This window comes from Heterocephalus glaber, unplaced genomic scaffold (assembly GCF_053883595.1).
Source record: "Heterocephalus glaber isolate CG9 unplaced genomic scaffold, H.glaber_assembly_v1.0 deba00001572, whole genome shotgun sequence".
NCBI classification, from domain to species: Eukaryota; Metazoa; Chordata; class Mammalia; order Rodentia; family Bathyergidae; genus Heterocephalus; species Heterocephalus glaber.
In genome coordinates, this window is record NW_028258357.1 from 12,974,737 (window position 1) to 12,989,364 (window position 14,628).

Sequence of the window (14,628 nt, forward strand, 5' to 3'; positions counted from 1 at the left end):
CATTGCTATTAGTTTGTTCTACTCTTGTCTTTGTTCCTTTGCTCTGCTTTTCCTCTTGTTTTCAATATTTTCCCAAAATTTTCGTGATCTTGTTGTGTGTCCTTTAGCCTCACTTCTAACCTTTTCCTCTCTTCCTACCTCTCTATCCCTCACTCCCCAACTCCTAAATCCTTAAGCCAAAGGGTAAATATGCTATATTGAAGGGTTTGTTTACTACAAACATATTTTGGGCTGGTCCTCGATTTTGATCTAGCTCACACCATTAAAGGTGACAGGTTAATTGCTACCACAAACTGTCATTTTCTAAGCTGTGTTTGATGCTATTTTTGATGCTGATTGTGTCAGTTGAGCTAAGGTGTCATGATTAATCGAATCAGTTGTCCCCTCTGGTATACTGAAAACAAGATTGCCTAAGAGTCATTAGAGACTCAAAGCCTAAAGACCAGCTATACCTGGAAGACACCTCTGAGAAGTAATCATAAGCATTCTAAATGCAAACAATAAAGATATTCACAATAAGCAATATTGAAATATCAACCCAGGAATTAAACCAAAAAACATCACCAACAACAAAAATAGAAATGAGAAGTTACCTAAACAAGGCATAAACCCAGACTTCCAGCTCACCACAGGCAAATTCTGGGGGGCAAAGAAGGGGAAAGATCTGATAATCACACACAAAAAAGAAAAAAACCCAACTGATAATCAATCACCTGGACCCCTGGAACTGATAGCACAGGAAGTAACAAAATGAACAAGGCTCTAGAAAAATTCAAAACAGGAATAATTTCCCAGATAACTACAGAGATGGTAAGCAGAATGAAAGACATGATTAGAGACTCTAAAACAGAAACAGATTTAAAAAAAAAAAAAAAAGATGAAAACTCAGGACCATGATGGAAGCCATGAATACCCAGCATAGGAAAGATCTGGAAACCATGAACGCCCAACATAAAAAAGAAATGGAATCCATGAAACAGAATCAAACAGATATCCAGGAGATTAAAAATTCCATTGAAACTATTCACAGCAGAATGAGCCAATGTGAAGATAGAATATCAGATATAGAAGACAGGATTGCAGTTAGTGACCATGAAAAGACAGATTTCTTAAAAATAGTAAAGGACAATGAGAAATTGATCCAGCAGCTGCTAGGTGATGCAAAGAAGAATAACAAAAGACTGAAAGGAGTCCATGAAAAAGCAGGAGAAAGTACAAATGACATAAAAAAAACTTTCCACAGAAGTAATGGCAGAAAACTTCCCAAACAGAGAAAAAGAATTAGACATACTGATAAGGGAGGCATACAGGACTCCAACTAGCCATGATAAAAAAAATCTATACCTAGACATATAATAGTCAAGATCTCAGAAACCCAACAGAAGAACAAAATCCTACAAGCAGTTAGAGAAAAGAAACAAATCACATACAAAGGAAAGCCCATCAGAATCACAGCAGACTTTTCAACACAAACCCTCAAGTCAAGGAGAGCCTGGAGTAAAGCACTTCAAGCCCTAAAAGAAAATAACTTCCAAACTACACTGTTGTATCCTGCAAAATTATCTTTCAAAATCGACAGGGAAATCAGATACTTCTACGACAAAGAACACCTGAGAAACTTCATGAATACCAAACCAGCACTCCAATCAATTCTAAACAATATCCTAGAAAAAGACAATGAGGGTCACAATTCCAGGAGGCCTAACAAACTGAAGACAGCAGGCAAGGCAAGAAATTAAAGGGAAAGGAGGAAAAATATAAAATAAAAGAGCCAACAACAGGAAACTATCATGACAAGGATGAGAATATGTATCAATTTATAACCATCAATGTTAATGGCCTCAATTCATCAATCAAAAGAAATAGACTGGCAGAATGGATTAAGAAGCAAAATCCAACAATATGCTATATACAAGAAACACACTTAATTCAAAAATAAATTCACAGACTGAAAGTAAAAGGATGGAAAACAATTCTCCATGCGACAGGAACCTGGAAAAAAGCAGGGGTAGCTATTTTATTTGCAGAAAAGGTAGATTTCAAACCAAAACTAAGAGAGACAAAGAAGGTCACTACATTCTTGTAAAGGGAACAATCCAAGCGAAAGAGATGACAATCATAAATATATATGCACCACATACTAGTGCTCCCAACTATATAAAACAAATATTAATGGACATGAAAAAACAAATAAGCACTAATACAATTATAGTGGGGGACCTCAATACTCCACTGTCACAAATAGACAGATCGTTTGACAGAAAATCAATAACTAAATACTAGAACTGAGCCAAACTTTTGAACAAATGGACTTAATAGATGTCTACAGAGTGTTCCATCCCACAAAATCAGAATACACAATTCTTTTCCACTGCATGCGGGTCATTCTCCAAAATAGACCACATGCTAACTCATGCAACATGTTTAAGTAAATGCAAAGGAATTGAAGTTATCCCATGTATACTATCAGACCATAGTGCAATTAAACTGGAGATCAATAGCATAAGAAACCACAAGAACTTCACAAACACATGGAAATTGAACAACACTCTCCTGAACAACCAATGGGTCACAAGAAATTAAAGAAGAAATTAGACAGTTTCTACAATTAAATGATAATGCCAATACAACATACAGGAACCTATGGGACACAATGAAAGCAGTTCTACAAGGGAAATTCATAGCAGTAAATGCCCATAATGGGAAAACAGAGCGAGCTCAAATAAACAATCTAATGCTGAACCTCAAGCGCCTACAAAAAGAGCAGAACAAACCCAAAGCTCATACAAGGAAGGAAATTATAAAGATCAGAGCAGAAATCAATGCAATGGAGACTAAGAGAATAATACAAATAATCAATGAATTGAAGAGTTGGTATTCCATAAGAATAAGTAAAATCAACAATCCCTTAGCCAACCTTATCAAAAGGAAAGAAAAGGCTCAAATCCATGCAATTAGGAATGAAAGGGGTGAAATCATAACAGATCCAGCAGAAATCTAGAAGACCATCAATACCTACTTTGAGAATCTATACTCCAATAAAGTGGAAAACACAAAAGAAATGGGCAGATTCCTAGATATATATGAATTACCAAAGCTGAACAAAGATATAAAAATTCTAAACACCCCAATTTCAATCAGTGAAATAGAAAATGTAATTAAAAATTACCAACAAAGAAAAGCCCAGGTCCTGATGGCTTCACTGCTGAATTCTACAAGAAATTTAGGGAACAGCTAATGCCACTACTTCTCAAACTCTTTAATGAAACTGAAAGGGAAGCAATACTCTCAAACTCATTCCTGGAAGCAAGCATTACTCTGATTCCAAAATCAGAGAAAGACTCAACCAAAAAAGAGAACTACAGGCCAATCTCCCTAATGAACACAGATGCAAAATTCCTCAATAAAATACTGGGAAACAGAATACAGAGGATCATCAAGAAGATCATACACCCTGACCAAGTGAGATTCATCTCAGAGATGTAAGGATGGTTCGACGTACATAAATCAATAAATGTAACACAGTATATTAAAAGACTCGAGGACAAAAACCATATGATCATCTCAATAGATGCAGAAAAAACATTCTACAAAATCCAACACCCATTCATGATAAAAACACTACAGAAAATGGAATAGATGGTTTTTATCTCAATTTGATAAAAGCTATTTATGGAAAACCAATAGACAGGGCTAGGGATTTAGCTCAGTGGTGCCGCTGCCTGCTTATCCAGCGCAAGGTCCTGAGGTTTTTCATAGTGGCACAGTTTGTAATAGCTAAAACTTGGGAGCAGCCCAATTGCCCATCGACTGGAGACTGGATAAAGATGTGGTTTTATAATAAAATGGAGTACTATTCAGCCATAAAGAAGGAGAAACTAGAGTCATTTATAGCTAAATGGATGCACATTGAGGCCATACTCTTAAGTGAAATAAATAGGACAAACATATGCAAATACCGAATAGTTTCTCTGGTATAAGAAATTGAAAGTGCAAATAAGAATCAAAATGTATAATAGATAATATGAAACAGGAAGAAAAGGTCTACAGGGGAGCAGGAAGTGGGAAGAGTAGGGGAAAGGAAAGGAGGGAAAGGAAAAAATATGAGAAAAGGAAAAAATGGAAACAAGGTTTTTGTAAATAGGGAGGGGTGGAAGGGTTAAAGGGAGGGCAGAGGAATGGGGAAAAAATAAGAATCAAGATATATCATGTAAAGGTACAAATTCCCAATGAGGAATGTCATATTGTACACCTAAAATAACTTAATGAAAAAAAAATCATGCTGAGAAAACTGCATATCCACATGTAAAAGAATGAAATTGGACCTTTACCTACCAATACCACATAAATAATTTAACACAAATGAAAAACCTAAGTTTTAAGAATTAAAACTATAAATCTCTTAAAATATGGGGTAAAGAGGTACGACTGAATATGGCAATAATTTCTTGGATATGATACTAAAAGAAAGGCAAGAAAAGAAAAAGACAAACCAAGCTCACAAATTTAAAAATGTACATTAAAAGATACTCATCAGCAGTTAAAAGGTAATCCCAGAATAAGAGAAAATACCTGCAAACCATATAGCCAATAAGAGATTCATATCTATTACATATAATGAACTCCTAAAACTCAACAACAAAAACATTTAAAAATGAGCAAAGGATTTGAACAGACATTTCTCCAAGTACATGCTAGTAAGTGCATACAAAGATGCTCAAAGTCACTAATTGTCGGAGAAGTTACAAATCAAGATTACAGGGAGATCACACCTCATACTATTAGGATGGTTAAGATTAAAATAATTTTAAAAAATAGCAAGTGTTCGTGAGGACATAGAGAAATTAGAACACTTGTGTACTATTGGTAGGAATATAAAATAGTACAATCATCCTAGAAAACATACGTCTGTTCCTTAAAAAATTAAAAATAAAATTACCACATAATCCAGCAACTCCACTTCTGGGTATACATCCAAAATAACAGAAAGCAAAGTCTGGAAAAGATGTTTGTATACCTATGTTCATGGCAGCATTACTCACAATAGTTAAAATGTGGTATGACCCCCATGAATAAATGAGTGGGTAAGTTGCATATGAGATATACATACAATAGAACATTATTCAGCCTTAAAAAGGAAATTGTAAAGCATGCTACAAAATAGATGAACACAGAGGTTATCATGCTAAGTAAATGCCACTAAAGACAAATATTTCATGATTCCACTCAAATGAAGTACTCGGAGTACTCAACATCATACAGACAGAGTGGTGATTGCCAAGGGTTGAGATGATAAAGGAATGCAGAGTCACTGTTTAGTGGCTACAGAGTTTCAGTTGTGCAAGATGAAAAGAGCTTCAGAGATGGACACTGGTGATGGCTACACAACATTAGAACTACATCCAGTACCAGTGAATTATATATTTTTAAATGGTTCAGATGGTAAAATTTTATATGTATTTCAGCACAATAAAAATGAACAAAATTAAATGAAATCACAACAAAATTACCAACAAATTAATTTATGAAGCTAGACATTGATATTCAAGACTATATGAAAAAACAAACACAAAAATAACTCAGAACACACAAAAAGACAAAGGAACTACAAGAGTGGGGTAGCCTATCTGGGCATTAAAATATACCATAAAGGCTCTATTCTTACAATATTGTAGCAGTGCAGCATGAACAGACAACCATACAAGTGAAATATAAAGTCCAGAAATATATCCAAGTTATATATAAATTAAAAATATAATAAAGCATCATCATGAATCACTGGGATAAATAAAATTAGTTTGTAATAAAAGTGTGGTTAGCCATTTAGAAAAAGTAAAATGAAATCCATATCTCACAGCCCACAGAAATAGCCATTCTAAATAGATCAAAGATCTAAATATAAAAAAATGAAGCCATACAAGCATATAAAACATGGTTCCTCTTTAACTTCAGTGCAAGGAGACTACAACTTAAAATCCAGATGCAATAAGGATTAATAATTTTGATTATAAAATAAAATGTTGTGTAATAACAAATATCATATAAGAAATCAAAGGGAGAAAATATTTGTAGTATATTTCCAATATACAAAGATCTCTTTAAAAGCAAGGGGAAAAAGACAAAAGAAATCACCAAACAGCAGAGAATGACATCGATGAACCACACACACAAGGGATAAAAATGGCCTTAAACATAGGAAATGTTATTCAATCTCATTTATAATAGAAATGCAAATTAAACTATGCCGAGATAGAAAGTGAAACAATATTCTTGGAAATAAATTTGATAATATCTAATAAAACTATATATAAATTTACCTTTTGACCAACTTATTTACTTCAGGAATTTACCGTTAAGATATACCTCCAACAATATGAAAATAGATACTGATTGCAGCTTTGGTTGTAATCACAAAACACAGTATAGGAAACTAAAAATATAGAAGAGTGGGTAAACACTGGTGCATATAAACACTGGAGTGCTAGCAGATGTAAAAAGAATGAGTTTAATCTCTACGAACTACTTGGTATTATACTTAAAGCAACTTCAATGACAGTGCTAAGAAAGGGAGACAAAATATATATGCATCTGTCAACTCTGGGTGGGGGAGGGGACAGGAAAGATAAATAAGAAACTAATTAGATTACCCACCAGGGGTCAGATATTTAAGAAACTATGAGCACAGGAGTAGGATCAAATAGATGCAGGAAGTAGTGTCGTTCTGTATAGTTTTTGTATCATTCTGTCCTTTAGAACCATCGTGATGTTTCACATAGTGAAATATGCTAAAATAAATAAGGACGGGCTCGGGACTCAAAATGGGATAAAACAGAAATAAGCAAAGCTATTTTATAACTGAATAACATAACCAAAGTGAAGTCAGAAAATCCCTGAGTAATTCTGAAAACTCTTAAGTAACTTTTAGATTGGATTTGAATTCACTATGTATATTTTGATGAACTCAGGGGCTAAAGACAGAAAGAATATACAGGTATTACACACTAGCTAAGAAGTTTTTCACAGAGTTGTGAATTAGCACAACTATTTTAGGCATATTCTAGGACTAAGAAAATAAATAAAAAGTCAGGGTTCTCACTGGCAAAGGAGGTACAAATATAAAGAGTATACTTAAATGAACCCCATGGTGGTGGATTGGAAATAGAACTATCACTGTAAATGTATAACTATTAACATATATACATACAGAAAAATAAAGAATAGATTCAAATCTGTGTTGATGTACACGTAAATATATTTCCTTCCTCAATTCACTGAGAAGACCTAGAAGCAATGTCTTTCTAGTACTCCTATAGTTGAGATTCTGTTTTCCTGTATGATTTTCCAATAAAAAGGAACCAAAGCACCTTAGAGAAATGACTAATTAAAGGGAGGCCAAGAACATCCTGTGATGCCAGCAAATAAAGAGAATCACAAAAAATGGCGGGACTGTGTCAACTTGGAAGAGCTTCCAGTGGCCAAATCTGCAACTTCACTAGCAAATTATACTATAGTAAAACTCTGGATTGCAAGTAACTTATTCTGTGAGTATTCCACAAGAAGAGCAAACATGTTAACGAATTTTAACTTGATAAATGAGCAATGTCTTGCAGTATGAGTAGTATGCGATGCTAAAGACTGCATGATCATAATTGAGTCAATGGTTCCTTCCTCTTCCTTCTCCCCTCTCGCTCTCCTCTTCCCTCCCTCCCTCGAGGAGATCTCATCTGTAGAGGAGCAGAAAAGGGCAGAGGAATCTCTCACTTCAAATGAGATTAGCGAGATGTGTAAAATGTAGGAAACAGTGCAAAATTTTGTAGAAAAGCATCACCTGAATAAGGCTGTAGAGAAGTTTGAGTGACGAATCTGTTTAACCACAATGCAATGTCACATTTCTGCAAAATCCTCAAAAGGAGGCAAAAGCGGTGTCATTGGGTAGGTTTCTTGTTAAAGTTGCACAAAAAGAAAGATTCCATTGAGCCGACAGATAGCAGTGATTCCATTAGTGATAGTGAAAGTCATCCTACACGATAACCCTCCTCTCTCTTGTTTCCCTCACACCAGCCACGAAGGTTTTCAAAGGTAAGTGCAGGTTGATTTATTTTTCTTGATTACTTTATATTATATTACAGTACTGTAACCATTTTTTTTTTTCTGATACTGGGGATCGAACTCAGGACCTTGCACTTGCAAAGCAGGTGCAGTGCCACTGAGCTAAATCCCCGGCTCTGTAATCATTTTTATATGAATATTTTTGGGTTATGGAACGAATCATCTGAGTTTCTATTATTTCTTATGGGGAAATTTGCTTTGATATACAAGTGCCTTGAATTACAGCATGTTTCCAGCATGAATTATGCTCATAAATCAAGGTTTTACTATATTATAATCTATAGAGGAAAACAAGAATCTGTTAGTCCATATATGTAGAAATATAATATTTAGAGGAGAAATTAAAGCTCTTCCTTTCAGAATTCCAACTAATAAATGTAGAGCAAAATGATAAAAATAAATAAGAAAATCACTATTTGGCAAGCACTATAGAGGAACAATTGTTTTAGGAAAGAATCATCAATGGATGCTAAAAATTTAGTGGCAAAATATCTGGTGAGAAAGTATGATGAAAACACTTATATGGTCTCAAAGTATAATATGGGGAACCTTAAAATAGATTAAATATTAGAAAAGAAAAAATAGTAATTTTATACTGGACAAGTCTGGTAACAACATTTTAACCAAGTGAGCAGGTTAACATCATGGGGAAAATCATGAACTTCCTGATATGAAGCATTGAGGATACATGACTTCGCTGTTACTTCTGCTAAAAATACATAACATGAATTTATTTATGAGGAATATATTATAAGCCCAACCTGAGAAATATTTTACAGAATCTACTCAGATTTTTTTCAAAATGTTAATATGTCCAGATTAAAGGAAACTATGTAAATGTGATGGGTAAACTGGATCTTGTAGCAGAGAAAGGATAAGTGGAACAACTGGTAAAATTTGAATAAAGTTAATAAGTTGGAAAATAGTAATGTTTACTTGATTATATTAATTCCTGAGACTTGATTATTATAATATCAAATGTTGTACTTGGGGAATCATGTTAGCTGTTAATACTTGGGGAATCAAAGTGAAGGGTAAATGAGGATTCTCTAGACTACTTTCACACCATTTTTGTTACTTTGAAACTATTTCAAAATCAAAAAAATCAATCTATATAGATAACCTAATACTCTGAAGTTCCCTTCTGGCCGACTCCTCTGCCATCTGTGCAGCCTGCAATTTCTCTTCATGCTGATCCTTTTCAGATTGTCTCCAAACATCATACTCCACTTTCATCTTCTCTAAATCGGCTAATCTGTTTTCAAGTTCCAGCCTAAAACAACAGATGATAAGTACATTACAAGAATGACAATAAAGATATGCCAGTAAAATGTTTTCATGTGCAAAGAGATATAACACAAACTAAGGTAATAAAGTACTCACTTTTTATCTTGTAATACCACAAGCTTTTGATAACCTTCTTCCTTGGCAGCTTGTACTTTACATATTAACTCACGATCTTTTTCTATTAAGAGCATTTTCTGCCGTTCAACAGCTGATTTGAGAATTTCATTGTCTGATTGTAACCCTAGAATTTTTTTAAGGAAAAAAAATGTGCTAAATTCAATATTTTTAAGAAGAAAAAAATCACAACAGCAAGCATTCATCAGTAGATGAGATGAAACAATTCAGAAACTCTCTGGGTATGTAATCTCAAAGATCCTTAACTCAGTAATGAACTACTTAAAATAAGGATGAAACACACTAAATCTCAGAGTTAATTTCTCTGTCATGACTTTATTTAGCACATAATACACAGAAACTTTTTAAAGGTTAATACATTTATTCATTTCCATCTTGAGAGCAAGAAAGGTCAACCTGGATAACACTCAAAGAGGCTGACTCACTTCTCCTCTTCAGGGTTCTGTGAGCCAAGCCCCGGAGCATAACAAAACTGGCTGGTAACAGATAAATAAAGTCACCAAACACTTCAAAACCTATATGGAGAAATACAGTAACAAGGAAACTTCTAAATGTATCAAATGAATTCTCAAATCTTCCTTGTGATGAGATGACAAGTACTTTGCAGCTGGGATAAATAAAGCAAATTCATATTTAACTCAAAGTAGCACTAGATACGAAAGTCTCTAAGAAACTTTACTCCCTAACTCTATGGAAATCTATCAATATTAAATAAAAATTAACAAAAACAATCATTCAACATAAACTCCTCAACTACAGAGGCCAGCTAAACTACAGATCAACTCACCACAGTTACAGCCTTCAAACAGCTTAAGTAACTTAAAAAGTTAGAAGCAATATAAGTTCTGAGAAATCTTGACGAGACATTCTCAGACTAAAAAGGAACTTAAAAATAAGCCTATACTGAAGTGTGCTCCAATAGTAGGGTTTACGTTTAAAACATCCTACATTTAGAATGTCCTAGACTAGTAACCACATGATTTAAATAGACTTAAGATTATAAACTCAGGAAGGATGGAATCCCATTTTCAAAGTTCCACTTAATTACTTATCAAATAACTATTTGATAAACATGGGGTTGATTTTCTTAAAAGATCACAGAATGAACAAAGCTTGAACACATAAACAAAAATATTCCATATGTACTCAAAGATTAAAATTCAATTTAAGCTAAGAATCTGGAAATAAACATCCAAGTGGATGTATTTTAATAGTGAGTTTCTATCTTAAAATAATAGTAAAAAGCAAGGGAAATCATATATTACCATTCAGTTCACTTTGAATCTTATTTCTTTCTCTTTCTAGCTCACTCTTAGCTCTTGCTGCCTCCAGTTTGACGTCTGTTATTTCTAGATTGCTTGAGTGTTTAAGATCTTTTACCTGTTAATAATTAGAAATTGAAATTACTTTCAGTCATTTTCTTGCCATTCAGTATTTACTCAAAAGAGAAACTGAGAAAGTATTTTGTCACAAGGAGACACCAAGAAAACACTGTCTTTTTCCAAATAGAACTGAGATTTTCTTTACACTTTCTGGGTGGGGACACCTGGACATAATCATATCTCAAAAGGCTTAACTAAAGTCCCTAAAATACAGTGGTCCACAATTAGAACATCTTCAGAGGAAGAAAGCTGAACCCTCCCTTATAAAAAAAAGTGCTAGGAACAAAGAATGCATTCTAGATAGAAGGAACAGCATATAAAATGTTAAACAGGTGTAATATTGCAGGGTCGGCTCTGAAAACAGTGAGCTATGCCTTACAGGTAGAGCAGAGGAAGGCATGAAATCTATGTAGGAATGGCAGGGAGAAAACTTTTACACCAATCAAAACCATGGTTTGTCCTGTTAGCTACTGAAAAATAGCATAATTAACTTGGTTCAGAATGATAACTCTAATTACAGATCTGCTGGATTAAGAAGCTGAAGGTGAAGAAATCAATTAAGACACAGGAATTAAGGAAGCAGGCAAGAATCAACAGAATGTGGTGATTTCGTATGCACATGTATGTGCATACCTGGGTATGCATGTGCGATGTGAGATAGGAGCAGCAAGAACAAGTATCATATAGATTTACAGACTTCATACAAATGTTTAAATCATATAAATCTAATAATCCTTTATGACCAAAATCTAATTCTTTTATTTTACATATATTTTTTAATTTAAAAAACTTTTTATTAGTGCTGTATATGTTTGCAAGTACATAATGATTACATTCATGGTGGGGAACTGGTACATGTACATAATACATCCTAATTCTTTTTTCATCCTCTTCCTCTCTCATCCCTGTATTTTTTGGCCCCTTTCCTTTAAGTAAATGTAAATAATTTTCAACACTTTCTATACAGTTAACCTATCTACATCATTTTTCAGCCTTCACCTAAATATTCGAATAATTCTAGTTCATAAGTAGTATCCCTTCATTCAACTAATATTTATTGACCAACTATTACGTACCAGGTACTATTTTACGATCTGGGGATACAGCAGCAAATAAGAAAGCTTTGTCTCTCCAATCATCTGCTGAGACCAAAGCGACTCCATTTTGCTAAAATCCACTATTCCCCTAGTCTCTATTGTCCTCACAAATCAATGGTTAAAATGTGCTTGCCCTGGGACAAAAGACACAAACTGTAATGAAGCAAAGTTCCTAAGTTAATTACTCAACCATCTGTTTGCCCAGGAAATGAACGTTCCGGGTCCACTATCTATAGAACAATCTGTCAGTGTGCTGACCATCAGTACGTGACAGTCGACCACTAACCTTTGTCCCTCTTTTCCCCCCGTAAAACCTACATGTAACCGCCCCTCAAACCCCCGATGGGCCTAGCCAATCAGAAATATACACTTCATGCTTGCAAAATGCCAACCAATCATGCAACTGCTAAGTGAAAAATCTCCAAACCTTGCTGTAACCACAATAAAAACCCCGCTAATTTGAAATTCGGGGCTCTCAATTCTGATCCGCTGCGTCGGTGACGGTTGGGAGCCCCTGCTCGAGCTTGAATAAACGGCCCTCGTGTGTTTACATCGGAATCGGCTTCCTGGTGGTCTTTGGGACTTCGCGATCTGGGCATAACACTGCATAACTAACATTTTCTTTGGTTAGGTATTTCTAAAATTACGAATGCTGATTCAAGGATTTAACTAATACAGATACAAAGGATAGATAAAGCTGTGTTCTGACACATTATGTGTTCCAGGTGTAAAACTACAGAATCTCTGGTAGGCTGAGGCAGGACGCTCATAAATTCAACCCCAGCCTGAGCAACTCAGCAACTTTGGAAAAACTCTGTCTCAAAATTTCAAAACATAAAATTAAATAAAGGGCCTGGGCACATAGATCAGTTCAGAGACTCTGGGTTCAATTCCCTGTGCCTTCCCGGAAAAATAACCACATGCATATACCTGTGATATCAGAGCAGAAAATTCCAAATATATACAAGTCAAATATATAAATCTGAGATGGTAGGAAAAGGAGCATAAAGATTAATTTACTCAGAGTCCTACGACAACCATAGTGGGAGATACAAACCAAGAAAAGGTCCTAGAGCCAATAGGGACAAGGATAAGAAACAGAGATGTCCTATTGTAAGAAACACCATCTACAAAAGGTCCTGAAGATATGTAAAGAATGGCTGAAGGCAAAATGCATACCTAAAGAAAACAAACAAAAAGCAAGTATTGTAATGCCTTTATATCACTAATCACAATTAACACATTCCTGCAAATTAACTACACTTTTTAATGACACTACATAAAATGGCTACCTTTGCATTTTAAAATCTCCTTTTCTGAAGTTCTTTTCTATAACAGTAAGTCTCATAACTATAAGAAATTTTAATTTTTAATTTCTAAACTTTCTATAGATTTGATTGTATTACATTTTAATTTTCATGGTCAATTTAAATTGTAAATGCTTTATATTTTTGAAAAAATATAGCTACAATTAAAATAATCAGTATGACAAATGTAATTTAGTGGTGTACACCCAAGCAAGTTACTTGTCCTTTCTGTACTCAAATTTTACACACTTGTGGACCTAAGTTTTTCTCTAGTGCCATATTTTAACAACCCTAAAATAATGAATGTACTAACAGTAATTGTTAACTTCCTAAAATGTGTACTAGAAGGAAATATATTATTTTTTTAAATAGCATGAAACCTTATTCTATTTGTCAGTAATAACAAATAGTAGTGCTTTTTCTATAAATAATCTGAACCATATCCCAAATAGCAATAATAAAGTTTCTTTTTGGTTCCAGATATCTAAGTTCTTTATCTTGTCTATGATCAGGCCCTCAAAAATCCTAGGAAAACTAGGAACCTTTTCTTAAATAAAATGCATAAAGTTAAAATGTTGCATAAAATTTCAAGAGCTCCATGGACTCCTGAAGCTCCTCTGGGTCAAGCCACCCTGTTTTTCAAAAAATGTTTGTCATGTGGAGCCTGATCTTCACACTGTGAATTTGCTTTATGTTTCTGACACAATAAGGCAAATATTCCGTTATTACTATAGTAATAATTTAATAAATGTCAAAAATGACAATCTTAGCATTTTAGAGGGGTTTAAAAATCTGTTAAAGTATACATACCTACAGAAAAATATACAAAAAAATAATGTATATAAAATGGAAATATAGCTGAAAAATATATTACCCAAGAAGCTCTGGCTGCAAACTCCACAAAGAGATGGCAATTAAATTCTGATCTCTTTCAAAGTTCTGAAGTAGTATGACTTCTTTTACTTAACTAGTAAGTAAAATACTATGGAATGGCTTTCTTAAAACAATCTTATTGGACTTCTAAAGATCAAAACTTCATGAGGTAACTCAAAAAATTTACCTCCCTGAATATGAAATATCTTTAAGGTCATCATTTTCAGGCCATCTATACCAAAACCTTTCAATCTAAGACACTGATACTGACATAACTTTCTTCTAAAACCTAAGGAACATTTACAAATTTGAATAATTTAGACAAACACACCCCAGGTGTTCCTTTGCATTCCAAACAGCCATTTGCTTAGAAGCACAAAATGTTGATGAAAATTTCAAATTGCAAAGAAAACTGTGACAGTCGTGTTTGAAATATTA

At 34.1% G+C, this 14,628-nt stretch overlaps 1 protein-coding gene across 2 annotated transcripts in view; it reads right to left on the reverse strand.

Moving 5' to 3' along the window:
• Cep83 (centrosomal protein 83) overlaps window positions 1–14,628 on the reverse strand; it is a 140,644-nt gene that overhangs the window by 44,591 nt on the left and 81,425 nt on the right. For both annotated transcript variants that reach the window (XM_087192805.1, XM_021258466.2), the window contains exons 8-10: window positions 10,797–10,911; window positions 9,493–9,637; window positions 9,233–9,382 (exon numbers count right to left, since the gene is read on the reverse strand). In XM_087192805.1, the coding sequence (XP_087048931.1) occupies window positions 9,233–9,382; window positions 9,493–9,637; window positions 10,797–10,911 (410 nt within the window). The remainder of the gene's footprint in view (window positions 1–9,232; window positions 9,383–9,492; window positions 9,638–10,796; window positions 10,912–14,628) is intronic.